This window comes from Drosophila hydei, unplaced genomic scaffold (assembly GCF_003285905.1).
Source record: "Drosophila hydei strain 15085-1641.00,03,60 unplaced genomic scaffold, DhydRS2 tig00000001-arrow-pilon, whole genome shotgun sequence".
Lineage (NCBI taxonomy): Eukaryota > Metazoa > Arthropoda > Insecta > Diptera > Drosophilidae > Drosophila > Drosophila hydei.
Window position 1 is genome coordinate 10407951 of NW_022045643.1, and position 15083 is coordinate 10423033.

At 40.1% G+C, this 15083-nt stretch overlaps 4 protein-coding genes across 4 annotated transcripts; 2 read left to right on the top strand and 2 right to left on the bottom strand.

The window, feature by feature from the left end:
* Positions 1-102: 102 nt before the first annotated feature.
* On the bottom strand, positions 103-10618 carry LOC111593137 (procollagen-lysine,2-oxoglutarate 5-dioxygenase). Its single transcript, XM_023305738.2, has 10 exons — positions 10053-10618; positions 9245-9330; positions 6662-6801; positions 6075-6606; positions 5759-6012; positions 5547-5648; positions 5338-5463; positions 1794-1920; positions 741-1175; positions 103-674 (listed from the first exon to the last, which is right to left on the bottom strand). Exons 1-10 carry the CDS (start codon positions 10195-10197, stop codon positions 390-392), a joined length of 2232 nt encoding a protein of 743 aa, XP_023161506.2. The 5' UTR covers positions 10198-10618; the 3' UTR covers positions 103-389.
* Positions 2086-3467, top strand: LOC111593139 (immunoglobulin domain-containing protein oig-4). The gene is made up of 6 exons (XM_023305740.2): positions 2086-2282; positions 2359-2465; positions 2580-2661; positions 2976-3043; positions 3122-3197; positions 3345-3467. The coding sequence occupies exons 1-6, from the start codon at positions 2183-2185 to the stop codon at positions 3425-3427; spliced, it is 516 nt and encodes a 171-aa protein (XP_023161508.1). The 5' UTR covers positions 2086-2182; the 3' UTR covers positions 3428-3467.
* LOC111593138 (immunoglobulin domain-containing protein oig-4) lies at positions 4458-5308 on the top strand. Its single transcript, XM_023305739.2, has 2 exons — positions 4458-4899; positions 4953-5308. The coding sequence occupies exons 1-2, from the start codon at positions 4576-4578 to the stop codon at positions 5259-5261; spliced, it is 633 nt and encodes a 210-aa protein (XP_023161507.1). The 5' UTR covers positions 4458-4575; the 3' UTR covers positions 5262-5308.
* Positions 10619-10678: 60 nt separating the features above from the next.
* On the bottom strand, positions 10679-14955 carry LOC111593136 (ubiquitin-protein ligase E3A). The gene is made up of 8 exons (XM_023305736.2): positions 14434-14955; positions 14027-14308; positions 13079-13971; positions 12755-13002; positions 12142-12699; positions 11893-12074; positions 11345-11837; positions 10679-11275 (listed from the first exon to the last, which is right to left on the bottom strand). Exons 1-8 carry the CDS (start codon positions 14514-14516, stop codon positions 10937-10939), a joined length of 3078 nt encoding a protein of 1025 aa, XP_023161504.2. The 5' UTR covers positions 14517-14955; the 3' UTR covers positions 10679-10936.
* Between the last annotated feature and the right edge of the window lie 128 nt (positions 14956-15083).

The window sequence follows — 15083 nt, forward strand, 5'->3', positions numbered from 1 at the left end:
CTGTATTGGGCGCGAAATTCAAATGCTCTACAAATAAATAACGCACCAATTTTGATATATTTACGATATCTTAAACATCATTTATTAAAAAATTTCTTTAGTTTGCGTACATCTTTTTGTTGTATTTGCTTAGATAATTGAACACGATTCGAAAAAATTAGATTAAACTTAAGGCTTAATAAAGTTTTGTGTCAGACCCTGGAATTACGAAGACAAACTTTGTGTTTAGTCAGGATGTTTGGCAAACGAATGACAAACTAAGGCAATATAATGGACCACATTCCAAGACTAAACTAGATTTGATTCGAGTTGCTTACTTTAAACTAACTATAAATTCTTTGGAGTGGCCTTTTCATGGCAGTTCATAAAGTAGTTTGACTGGGCAACGCCTACGGATCGATGAACGAAATCATAATATAGCGTGTGCCTTTGGTTACCAGCAGGCCCTCATGGAAGTGAGTCAAGCGACCCGGATGCATTAACATCCAGCCCTTCTTCGTCTCCGTAACAGAGCAATTGTATCTCAAAAAGCGACAGCCACCGCCTTCGTAGTCAATGCCCGCCCGATTCATGGCGATGTTGATTGTGTAGGTCGAGGAGTCATGATGTGGGCGCAGGGAAGGCTGCTCATCGGGCTTATAGCGCACCATGAAGTTCATCAGTGATCGTGGAGGCTGCAGAGCAAAGGAAATATTCATTAGCAAACATGAAAAACGAAAATGCCTCGAACTCCGACTTACATCATGGAAATACCCCATGAAGACGCGCTCCTGCAACGGGCGCACAAACATTTGCAAGAACTTCAGGTAGAGCGAGTCGAGTCCCACTTGTCGCATGTGAATATCACGTGTGGGCACCGCTTCGTAGCCACCCTCCAATCGATTGTCGTTATTGCTGCCATCGGACCATTTGCCATACGCTTCCAAAATGGCCACCAAATCGTCGCAGAAGGCATCGCTCACAATCTGGAACCAATAGACATCCGGGCAGGGCTGTGGAATGACCATGCTCTCGTTCAGCTGCGCCGAATAATTGGGATGTATGTACTTCAAGGCCCAGTCATAGCGATTGCTAAACAGTGTATAGAAATCGGGACGTGCTACGGTCGTATTAAAGTTGTCCGCATTGATCAGATGTCCGTGATAACGCTGATTGCTGACGTACATGAAGACGCCCTAAAGAGACAATGGGAAGAGCACAAATTAGAAATTGTTCAGTATAGTAGAGACAGAATTTAACAAAAGAAATAGCTCTCACTCTCTCTGTCTAGATCTTAGATCTACCCATTTTTAATTTGAAATGGGTTTAACGAACCCCAAATACAATATGATAAGATAAAACATTAAAACCTGCTTGAAAAAATTAAATAGATTTCTTGTTTAAGGCGTAATATATATTTCAATTATAATGTTATTGATGCGCCTAAGTCAGACAATAATTGATTCATTTTTTAGGGAACCGAAAGTCGCTTTTAGAAAATTCTCGAACTGATAGAAGAATCTTTTTATTCTAATCCAAATAAAAGCAAGTTGTGAATATTAAATTGATTTAATGAAATAAATTATTTAATTCTTATTTTCAGAATTATTAAATTATGAATCAAAATTATTCAAAATACAATTTCGATTTAGGTAAATGTGAAAAGAAGACTTCTTAAAATAAAAACCCGTGCTCAAAAGATCTTTTCAATACTTTGCTATCAATGCAGCTGAATGAATGCTTATTTTAATCAACTAAAGTAGCAAACAATTTCATTAAGATAGTTAAATGCAGTATTATATAGCTTTACTTACCGCTTCTCTTAAAGATGCGGACATGGCCATGTCAGGGTCGAATTCCTTGTGCTCAAATTTGATGGCATCGAAGGCGCTGTGCTTGATCAGATAAATTGTCGTCACATGTGGCACATTGAACATGCCGCTAAAAAGAGAGAAGAACAATTAGATATATACAGATTCACACACACACACACACTTATTTAAATATATATGGATTTCGCAACAATGTTGTGGAAATGGAAAGTAGCAAACTCTCGCGAGGCTGAGCGAGGCACAGATTAAATTCAATCAGTGAGATAAACAAACGGGGGCTAACCCCTAAAATCTGGTCGCAGTTTGAACCAAACATTGCACGCTGACAGACGGGTGCAAAGCCGCAGTCAGCGCAATCACCGATCGCAACTATGCCCAGTCCCTGGTTGAACCAGTGCAAGATCAAAGCATTTGCCCTGCTCTGGCTGCTGCTGCTGCTGTCGAGTGATCTTTGCCAGGTGCACGCACAAAGTGAGCACGATCAAAGCATGTTCCAAAATTATATAAACAACTAGAGATTTATCATATATCTACCTATCCAACACAGGAAGCACTGGCGGTCGAAATGTTCTACGTCGCAATTATACAGGCAAAAAGCCCGTCGTCATTCAACACAGATCACAGGATGCCGTCAACTATTACGATCATGAGAACGTGAGTTATAATTTGCTGGAGAATCTATTTGCAAAGAACTCCTCTATGAAGACTTGCTTTGATAGTTGCTATAGAATGTTTAGTTAAACAAAGCCTTGCCTTTCTCTCTAACAGGGTGCCAAGATTATAAAATCCTCGCACTTTGAACTGGATTATACACTGGGTCGCAAAATAACTTTCTTCTGCATGGCACAGGGTAAGTAGGAAGTTTATATTTCCTATGTGTTCATAACTTTAGCTACTTAAATACACGCTATCTCTTTATCTCTGCCTCCATCTCTATATGATTGACAGTTCAAATTCCACAAGCCTCGCTCTCTCTATAGTAGGCTAAACCATTTACTATCTCTTTCCATATCACAGAATATGAACATTTTATCTCTCTTAAAACTCTATTACAAACTCTTTAAAAAAATCTCTCTAAGTCTCTCCCTCTCTCTTTCTAGTTCTCTCTCATTCATTCATACAATTTCTTATTCTCTATATCTTCTACATCTTCCTATATCTCAGGCAATCCACGTCCAACCATCACCTGGTTCAAGGATGGCGCAGAGCTATATCAACATCGATTCTTTCAGGTAAATTCACAGCAAATAAGAAACTCATCAAATTTATACAAACATATATTTTCTTCTATTTCCTTGACATATTTTTAGGTACACGAATCCCATCCAGAGCCAGAGATTATAAAATCTAAAATGGAAATAGATCCAACTACGCAAATGGATGCAGGTAGGCTGACTTTTAAGATACAGTTATTAGCTGAGATCAAGATCTAGCGAAATTAATAAAAACTTTTAAAATTATATTCGCAGTTGTTATACATTTTACATTTAGTATTATATATCTATTAAATCTTGATTTCCAACATCTTTCCAGGCTATTACGAATGTCAGGCGGACAATATCTATGCAATTGATCGTCGAGGCTTTCGCACGGACTATGCCATGGTTAATTTTTAACGTTCTCTATAAAGTTCTTCATTTCTCACTGACATATTGTACCACATTCTTGTTGTAATATTTTAATAAAAAACAAAATATAATTTGTAACTTCAAGTTCGTTTTTGTTTGTATCAATTGTTCTCGACCTTTCGTCACATATTCGTTTACTTTTCTCTCTCTCTTTCGCACGCTCACTCTCCCTCTCTCTCTCTCTCTGTTATGCTGTGTGCGTAACCGACAAATTGTCTTCAATTACCTGATTGAAACAATTTTTTTGCATTTATTTTATTAAAATGTATATTAAAATGAGTGCAAGCGAAACCAAAACAAACTGCGGCACTTGACTATGCAAATGAGCTTGGTTATGTTGGGGATCTATATTGCCATTGCACAGTGGGCTAAGATTGGCGAAATATATATTTATATATAAGAAAATGTTTAATATGAATAAATTGTTAGATATGAATAAATTTGTTAAGATTTATGGTGTAGGCCTTCCACAACAGTTTCCTTGCTGTTAGCGCCACACACTAGGTTAACAGCGCTGTTAATAACAGTTTGCTGTTAAGAGAGCACTGCTAAGATATTTATAGATACAATTTTTCAGTGAGGTTTGCTTTTGAGTCATGTCAAAACGTTATCAGACTAGATCAGTTAGTAGTTAGTAATTAGATAGACAAAATACCATTCTGTCGAACATTAATAACTAGTGATTCACGATAGCTAAAAAAAACGTATATATAAATAACAATTCAATGGAACTAATCGCTCATCACCTGTTAAACAAAATCATGTCAAGCATGTGAAGAGAATCTATAGTTTACGAACAGGTAAATTATTTATAAGTTATATATAACTTTACATATATATATGTATATATGTAAAGTTATATATATATATATATTTATATAAACAGTTTTCTAATTTTCCCACCTTTTGCCTCACTGTGCGCCAAGAGATTGGCCTTTGGACAGACTATTGCAGAGGCATGCAGATTCAGCGAGTGCGCAAATCAAATCAAATGAAATTGAGTGAAATAAGGCAACCTGTGGAGCTGCGCATATCAGATGCGATCAAATGGTGTGCAAAGCGATCTGAGAACAAAATGCCAAATGCCGAACTGCTGCCTGCTGCCTGCTGGTGCTGCTGGCATGCTGGCGATTTAAATGCGAGACCCAAGCGACGCCAATTGTGGCAAATTGGCCGAGCTCAGTGGCAGGCGAACTACTGTCCCCAACAGCTGCTGCTCAGTCGCCGAGCAGACGAGATTCGCACAGCAACGTTTGAGTGAGAGACAGCATAGGATGCAAGCAAAGTGCCTGCTGATCAGCTTAAGCCTGGCCATGGTCCTACTAATGCTAACCGCACCGGTCATTGAGGCGCGACGTGGACGCGGTCGTGGACGCACCAAGTCGCGAGTGCAGATCGGCCTGCCGATAACGGGCAAGTATCGCGATCCCGAATCCGACCAGTACTACAACAACAATAACGTAAGTTAGAGAAGTAGTTCAAAGATTATTAGCTAATCTCTCTGTGGCAACAGGGCGCCAAAATCTTGCAGGCCTCGCACTTTGATCTCGAGTACGTGCTGGGCCATAAGATCGCCTTTCTGTGCGTGGCCAAGGGCAATCCGCGCCCGCACATAACCTGGTACAAGGACGGCGCCGAAATCTATCAGCATCTGTATATGCACGTGCACGAATGGACCATTGGCGATGATCGCGTCAAGTCGAAGATCGAAATTGATCCGGCTACTCAGATGGATGCCGGCCTTTACGAGTGCACAGCAGACAATATGTATTCGATAGACAGACGCAGCTTTAAGACCGATTTCTCCATTGCCTTCGATTAATCCGTTTCCTTCTTCCATTATATGTTTAAGCAATAAAGTTGAACCCATTTGAATGCCTCCCCAGATTTTAGCTTACATTAGATTCCGCTTGACAATGTCCACGTAGTCATGGGAGCGTGCATAGTAGCCCGTCTCGGAGAGCGCGCCCCAAAAGTTGCTCCACAACTCGTGATACTTGGAGAACACCGGCGCCACAAATTGTCTGCAATGGTTAAGAGTTAAATGTTTACTCTGATATATATATGCCTATCATTATATACATATATATATGGTTGTTAAACCTACTTGTTCATTCTAAGCAGCTCACGCAGCACTTCGCTGTCTTCGATGTGGGCATCGCCGTCCACATAGAATATGTAGTCGCTGTGCTTTTGCCTTGCCTTGTCGCTGTAAGAGAAGAATGAAGCGTCAATTAGTTATGCTAGTTAGTGGTTTGAATCTACCTATATATGAAGAATTTCCAAGGAATATCAACAATATTATATATTCAAACTCACAGTGCCAACTGCCTGCCTAGACTCTCGCTCAATCCATCTGTAGATAGGATATGCTTAACGCTGGCATAGCTCTTGCCCTGGTTCTCCACATAGGACTTCACAAGTTCATCGTGCAGCTCAACGTTGCTGAACATGAAGAGATGCAACGATTTCTTAGGATAGTTCAGCTTCTCAATGCCAGCAAGGAACATATCAAGGAAAGGCACAGCTTGATTCACCACAACAGCTAGCGTAATGACAGGCAGTTCTTGTTCCTGCAGAGAAGCAAGCTCATTAGAAAAGCATGTAAATCATAAATTGGCAAGATTTTACTCACATTCAACTCTAGCGGATACTCCTGGCAGAAGGTGCAGACGCCACTGAAGGTCTTGGCCAGATAGTTGCCATAGGCATTCAAATTGACTTTGCTCGGTCCATTGCCATGGATAATGGCGGGTGTGGTCAGGAAATCAATATTCTGCAAGGTGCCCCGGTTCGAGTCCAGATCCACCTCGAGCTTTACATCGTTGTTGGCACCATTCAGATTTTGGAACAGACGCGACTGCGTATCCAGCTTGATGTTCAGCTTGGTCCGCTTTGCCTCATCCAGAAAGACTTTCGTGTAGTACAACTGATCATCGCCTGTATCCTCGATGTCCTCTTTCAGCAGCTCAATCACCTGTGGCGCATAGCCAATGAAGGCGCCCGAGTTCAAGTAACGCGACGCCTTGCCCTCCACCTCGGGATAACGGTCTGCAAGGCTCTTGTCGGGCCAGCAGTATTTCTCTGCCGAGAACAGCAACTTAGCACCAGATTCATTGAACTTTTCGAGGATCTCCTCAAGTGGAGCTGTAAAGATGACATCGTAGCTGTAGGGGTACAAGTGTTAAAAGTAAGTAACTAAGTAAGAATAGTGTTCTTTACCTGTCCGTAAATAGTATTAGGGTGTCCTGAGCATCCTTGAGTTCCTCGACAGCCTTACGCAGCAAATTGATTTTGTAACCGCCGCCCACGCCTTTCATGTCGCCACCTTGCCATTCTTCGCCCATGCCAAGAGTGGTCACCTGTCAAGAGATGAAGAAGAGATAGTTATTATTTAGAGTCTTGAGACACCTATAAGCAGTGTACAGCTTGGGTCTGCCACCCATTCCAAGAGTGTGCTTTTCTCATCTTTTATATCAGATCTGAATTCTCTTATAGAGTATATTAAAATCTAATATTTAAAATGAATAAAACATTAGAAATAAAAATAATAAATAATATCTATATAATAATAATAAATAATAAATAAATAAATAAAAAATAAATCGTTTTATATTTATCTGTCTGAATTTATTAATAATACCTAAAAATATATTTAATTTCCTTAAGAAACTTTAATTGATTTGTTCTCAAAAGTTAAAGCATAACATTTTTGCATATGTAATCTATAAAATGTTATTACTATGTTATTAGGTATACTCTCTAAATATATATTCAGCTGCTATGCATGCTGACTTATGTAAACTTTTCAATGTTTTAGCTATGTTATTATACTGTTAAAGCTGACCCTATGTAATAAAAATGTTATAGCAACTGTTAACTTTCAGTATGTATGTATGTTACTAACATATTGCCGTAATATACAAGTAAATGTTAAGTAACAGTATTTAAGCAGATTCTGTTAACAGAATAGAACTTAAAAGTCTGTTAAATTAGAAGATTCTGTGTGCTGAAGCCTGATGAAACTGCTGGAACAGCCTGTAGAAGAAACGATCTTAAATGGCTAAGTTGACACAATTCTTGATATATAAAGTATAATCATATAAAACAAAAAGTCGAAAATAAAGTTCAAATTTGAAATCTTAGAACTGATTCGAGAACGAAAGCCGGCAAACCGGCTAATCAGCATTTTTTTTCTTTTGTGAATATTTCTTTCACAAGATGAACATGAGAAGCATTCGTAAGACACTATGCGACACATTCGTATAGGGAAACCGGCTTCAGCTTGGAGCTGATAAGCAAATCATCGAATACAATACACATATGTACATATGAGGAAAGCACTGAGGCAGTATCAATGGAACAATCGGGAACTGAATTGTGCTAATTACACCCGGGCTTCTAACTGGCTGCATGGACTACGTGATTAAACACAACAAAGTAAACATCGAAATGCGATCAGCCACATGTGTTCGCTGTATGGTGCCCCATCACACACACAGACATATAATGCCACAGCCAATCTCTGTGTAACACATCAGTGATGCAGAGTCATCTGGACGCTAGTGCCGGATGCTTGGACAACATACTATATATATTTATACACTATATATACTGTATATATACGACAACTACAATCAACACAAAGTCATAAAAGTGTGCCGCAAAACCGAGATATGTAGGCAAGAGTTCGTCTTCGGGCCAATCATTTGTTTATGAATACTTAGTATATATAAATTTGTACACATATATGAGCACACTTCATGTGTATACGAAATACAGCGACATTTAATTAAGTTTCGAAATTCATTTATAGAAAACAATAAGAATTGCTTTCAGCTCTGCAGTTGCTAACAGGCAATAAATCAACTTTGAAATAACTTTTACAAGTCTTCAAAACAATCGGCAATTCGTTTATTAGGATCGAAAGTTATATACTCAAAATTTCTCTTTATTCATTGAAAACTAAAATTAACAGAAGCATCAAACCCTAAGAGCTAGAGCTATAAAATATTTATAGATAATTATGGATATCAAAGTTCCATTACTTGACCATACTTGCCTGGATGAGCTACAAATGTAATATATATCTTAAATACTGCTATACTTGCTCATATATGTATATACTTCCCTCACATCAACCTCAAATAAAAAGTCAGGTTCTCACTAAGAGAATTCAGGCATCTGCTATTCTTAGGTGATTTATTCCTTATTTGAAATAAATCAATTAGGTAAGTAGGTAAATTTTATATATATTATATCAACATTTTGTTGGAAATCTATTTCTGAATGGAATTTTTATGAGGTCACTAAATAGGGTTTAGGTCCTGAGCCTAACGACTTCCATGCCAATGCTTATCAAATTCATTTTTGGAAACATCAGCTCAAATTTTGAAGCAGGTGCTATCAGTAGAACATAAATCAGAATAACAACACGAAGAAAATAATACTATTGAAAAATATATATAATTAAAATATCTAATAGTTAGCGAAAAGAATAAGTTTTGATGTGGTCAAAAATAGTATTAACCTATTATTCAGTTATATAAGTTAATTTGTAAGCAACCATCGAAGCTCAATTTTATATAAAAAGAAATACATTAAAAATATTAGCAATTCTTTTCAGTTAACTTATTGATCGTAAAAAAAACAATAAACGTTAAATTCAAAAATTTGCATATCAAACCTCAACAATAGATATTAAAATATGACAAGACCCGATGCTAACCAGTTAGAATTTAACGTTAACTGTGCCATTTCGAAAGTTTATTATAATTCAATTTTAGCTAACTTTTAAGAACTTACCTCAATGTCGTAAACATGAGCAGATCGTATAAAACGGCGATATCCATCAGTTGGCTCTGTGGCCACGGTGAAGACTTTGATTTTATCTGAATCGGGCGAAAACAAAATGTTAATTGGAGCAGAAAAAAACTTAAAAGTTGGAAAATGAAATAAAAAATAAAAAATAAAATTAAGATGCAAATATTTTGTCTTAAATCGTAATTTTGCATATAATTTTTATATATATTTAAAAAGAAAAATTTGTTTTTTAAATCTAAATACAAATCATAGAATATATAGTAATTTGTCAAATCAATATTATATATTAAATAAAAGAAAAATAGTAAAAGTTTATGTCAATGACATTATTATACATATTTCGATACATATTGATGACCCAATTTTCCTGTGTCAGGGACGCAGGATCTATGAAATGACGTAGTTGGAACAAGGAAAAGCACTTTACACCAAATAGTGCATGCAAAAAGTTAATAAAAGAATTCTGCTTATGAACTAAAATAATTAAAACAAGAGCTGAGCATCCTGTACACATCATTAAGCACTTTGAATGTTAACGACCGCGTGAGTTGAAAGCAATAAGAGGAAAGAGCAAAGGAACGTAAACAAAAAACGCAGTCAGTTGGAAAGAGAAAGAATTACACTCGCTCACACACCCGTACATACACAGTTGCATAGGCAATGCCTGCATCTGTGTGCGTGTGTGTAGGCGCATCGTTCTACAGCTGAATGCAATTTAATAATTTTTAGTGCTTATGCCTTGCTAATTCCAGTGATGAACTCATATGCTCCAGATTCTAGACACACATACCATTTAAGTTGGGCTGCGCTGGTGCAGCTGCAACAACTTCGGCGGGTGCAGCAACATCGGCATCTGCTGCACTGGTACTAGCTCCTTGCAAAAACAACAAGACCGACGCCAAAAACAACAATGCGCAATTCATCTGGTTTTGCATGGCATTGGCTTTGTTATTCCCTAAAAAGCTAAGAAACACACACTCGCACACACACACACACTGACTTTCACAATTCTAACGCACAGTTTTATGTTATGATAATTGTTGCATAGTCCGCGAGGAAAATTTGTTTTGAAATGAGACAATTCACAGCTTTACTCCGCTGCACAACCGGACACAACAACGATGATAACATGAATGAAAATGCAAAATACGACACTCGTAAACGAAGACAATATGAATGCAGAAGCAGTGCTGTAAAACGCGACTACGCTGAACTATTTATCGATAGCTAAATAAATAAAAACTTATCGAGCGATAATAAAAGCAAACAATTGGCGCATAACTTAAAATTTATTCAGTAAATTTTTATGCGTGCTGCATTACAAACGTAAATACATGAGTGTATGAGTATGCGAATAAATGTAATTTATGTTATATACAATTAACTGAGCGACATAGTAAATTATATATATAGTTATTTAAATCAAGTTTTGCTAAGTTTGCGTTCTTGCCATCGCGCCACATTGAGCATTTACACACACACATATATTGTCTCATTTGAACAAGTTGTATCAAAAATAAATGACAAATTCAAAAACAAACTAAAGCTCATCAACTAATTAAACTTCGTCGATATCTTCATCATCTCATCATCATCATGTTATATCGAAGGTGGTATCTGTTGCGTTCCTGGAGGTATGTGTACCAACTACTTTGGCATATTCCTTTGCGGCGACTACAGCATTCCGAAGCCCTTGGAGTAATTTATTGCCTTGAGCAAACGCTCCTCTAGCTTCTCCTTGCTACTGTATTCTGGCAACAGCAGCACATTGAAGCACGTGTGCGACGTGGGCAATCGATCGCTGTCCGGTCCATGACGTGTGATTAACAATCGTAAGCATTTCAAGCCTCCAACGGGAACGCGTGCCGACCCTGTTGTAAACTCGAGCAGCTTCCGCTTGGACTCGTGTGGCATGGCATGCACAATACTCCAGAAATCTTGCACGATTTGCGTTTCCTCCGTATACCCACCCTCGTATTCCGTTGAATGCTCCAACTCTACAAAATCAAACTCCTGCAAAATAGAAAAAATTATTTAAAGTATATCTTAAATGAAAATTAAGAATCTCTTTTGTAAACATACGCGACTTCCGCAGACTAGCTTTTCGATTTCCTCTGGTCTGAAGAGTAGCTTCAGTGGCGACTCATCGGTAACCATTTCAAAGCCTTTGCGAAAGGCTTTGAACTGCTGTTGTATGTTAACGTTCAGCAGGAAATCGCTATACAAATTAACAAACAAACGCTTGTTGTGCTGACCGACTAGCACTTCGCTGCCATGTGGGACCAGTTCGTGCTCCACCAGCTCGCCAAACACATTACTGTAGCTAATCTTGAACGTCTGCTCGAATACCTCCTCCATGTCATGGCCTTGATAGTCGAGCATGGCTTTCAAGCTCTTGTACAGCGTTGGACTCCAGTCGCACAGATCATAGAAGGTGCCTCGATAGCCCATTAGCTTCCGGTAGACAACCATTGGAAAGTTCACAGCCAAGATGACATTGTTGTAAATGGCCAAGCCAATTATTATGCCAATCAGCGTAAATTGTGCACCATTCTCAAATGGCGTGGCATTAAACCTATTGAAGCGAATGGTTAAAAGGGTGAAATATGTTATTTAAGCCTAACACTCACCACATATTATTGGTCTCCTCCTGCTGCACAAACATGCCAAAGGCTGGATTGAATATTTCCTCAACGATAAGTTGAAAGAACTCTTTGGATACGCCTCCCTCATCAATTCCCTGTTCCCCCACAAACTCCACCACAAGCTGCTTTTTTAGATCCTTTGGATTGCTCATTGCAACAAGTTCCAGCTGTAAGCCGATTCAATCATTAATCACAAAATTCTTCATATAAATTCACGTTGCTATTCAATCTTACTCCAATGAGGGCATCGTTGATTAGTTGATCGCGTCGCACCGTCAGCTTGAGATCGGGTCGCGCACCCTCTTGGCCATCCTGGCCAAAGTTTTGAAGTATAGAATACAACGAAGAGTAACGTTCGCTGTACATACGCATGCGGCAGTCGTAGTAGAGGGCATCGACTTTAGTAGCCGGCGTTAGGATGAATGCATAGAGCATAAAGCAAAAATAGTTGGTGTGGCTGGACCCCAGGTCGCTCTCCATGGCCAGTGTCTTGTAGGATAAATAATCCTGATGCATTTGTATATGCTCGCTAAGTGCCTCATTGTAGAACTCTTCAAGCGGGACCAAAGGACTTCGACAGTCAATGTACGAGACCTGCAAGCACTTCTCTAGCGGATCCTCAGCAAATTTTGGCATATGCGGCTGCTGCAGCGAGTTGTAAACAAATAGATCCTCGCCATCTTCTACGGCAGAAGCAGAAGAATCGGCCTCACTTTCGCCCACCTCCTGTAAAGGCAGACGGCAAGAAGGGCGCTCCAACACGCTGGCCAATATGTTGGCATAAAACACGATCTTTACGAAAGAAAAACATTTTAGATAGAGGCATAAAGAAATTTTGTTGACTCACCTTTAGCACTTTGGTCACGCTTATGATATGCTCGTTCTCCCGCACCGACTCCTCGTCGAGCAGCACCTGTAGTGTTATTTGCTGCTGGCACGAGGATAACAGCGTATGCAGCTGATCCGCACAATACTCACTCCATATGACAGCGAGTCGAGCCTGCGCTTGCACAGGCATTGCAGCAGCTGCATGACAAAGCTTGGGCAGCACGCGATCGAGATACTCCATGTCCGTGACGCTGTTGTTGGCCGTAGCTATGAATGAATAGAGTTAAGAATCAGAGATTAGCTCCTGTACAGCTATGCCTTTATAGAGCAATGCAATACTAACTGTTGGTGGCCATGTCAAAGCATATAACCAAGCAATGCAGCACCTGCTCCCACGAATCCTGCCTGTACAACCGCATATACCGTATATAGTCTGCCAGTTGAATGACGCTGCTGGTGATTTGCTCAGCAATTGTTTGGCAGGGCGCACCGAAGAGCAGACGCTTTATGTGGCGTAATCCACGGAAATCCACCTTGGTGCCCCTATGTAGAAACTCTTCGTTTTGCTCCTGTTGAGTCATTGGTTCGTCCTCGTCGTTGTCATCATCATCCACATCGGCTTCATCAGCATTTTCAGCCACATGACTGTCATCTGCTGCAGTAGAGGCTGGGCATAGTTCGGTTGGAGTTGCCGTTCGCTGTGTGCTATCCTCATCTTTATCGTGCTCACCTTCCAGTTGACGCAGTTGCTCCTTATTCAGCGCATTGTTCGATTTACTTTCCAAATGCTGTCGCTCTTGGCCCGGTCGGCAGACAAAACTTTTGCTCAGTCGATCGACACTGGAGAAAACATGGTCAATAATTTGGCACAGCCTTTCGTAGCTGTCCGCTGCATGGCATTGCGTGTAGAGTCCCTCCAGCAACTCAGCGTCAACAAAGTCCACAGATGGCAGCGTTGGTGTGCAGGGGTCCGAGTCGTCAGCTGTTGTCGTCGTTGTGGTTATTGTCGCCTGCGATCCCATTGTGGGCATCTTAACCAAATCAATTATCATTAGCGGCCGTTCGGACTGCTCCATGGAGCTTTGTGGCTGCGCGTTCGACTGGGACTGCGATTGGGATTGCGATTGGGTGCTGGTGGTAGTTGTAGTGCTGGCGGATGTAATAGTGCTAGTGGAGCTGTTGCTGCTACTGCTACTGCTGTCATTTGGCGAAAGCATGTCCACATCCTGCTGCGGACTGTCAGGAGGCAAGAGACGTTAGTCAGTTGCTATCTCTTAATTTATTCACTCACCTGTTTGCTATGGGCGCACCATCGCACAATTGGGCGTCCTGTGAGAAGAGATGTAGGGCTCGTGCGGCCACCTCGTTGGGCGTCATGGGCGGAACTTTGCCGCTGGAAGCGCAGTTGGTATTCTTGCAATGGACATTGCCACAACCTGACTGCAGCTGATGAAAGTAGCGCTGTATAAGGCTGCGCACAGCCGAGCGCTTCATCTCAGGTGTGGCCCGACCATTGCCGCCGCTACTGGCCACCGATGCGGCCGCCGCAGCCGCTGCTGATGAAGTCGATGCGCTGCAACAGACAAAAAGTATGTAAATGCGTTTAGCATTAAATATATATTTATATGTATGTGTATGTATATGTATATATTTAAATATATATATATGTATTTATATATATATATATAATTTGCTCACCTTGAGACGCCTGGCAACGGCGACGTTGACGTTGGCCGCGCCTTCTGTTTCAGCTGCTCGTGTTCCTCGCCGCCGCCGCTCATTGAGCGTCCCTTTCCCTGAGGCACTGAGATTCAATAAACTAATAGCTGTTTACTGTTTTGATCGTTGCGTGCTTCCTTGCCAGTCCAGGGCGACACTTGTCGCTTGTTTCTTTGTGTGCTAATTTGCCTACGCAAAATATATATATATATGTGCGCAACAAAAAGGGTGCAAAAAATCGATGTCGATGTCCCTTTTTTGCTTTTCCGAGTGTGCTCTTTATTGTTGTTGTTGTTTCTAGTCGTTAATGCCGCTGCATTTGCATGTCAACATCTACCAGCATGGCACTTGTAATTCACACAACGTTTTGCACAATTTTACAACTACGCCTAACAAAAATTTATACGTTTTGATATTTGGAACAGTTTTTTGTTTAGAAAAACGCAGCCAAGGCAAAGCAGAGTGCCTTTAATATTGAAAATCATCAACAGTCAGTGTTGCTAACGCTCGCAAAGACTCGTCTTAAGTGTTGGCTAGCGATGTTATTTAAGCTATCGCTTAGGCGCGATTTATTCTAAATGCCTTCCATTTTCAAATTACTTATTTTGCTTGCACATGTCCGCATTGAA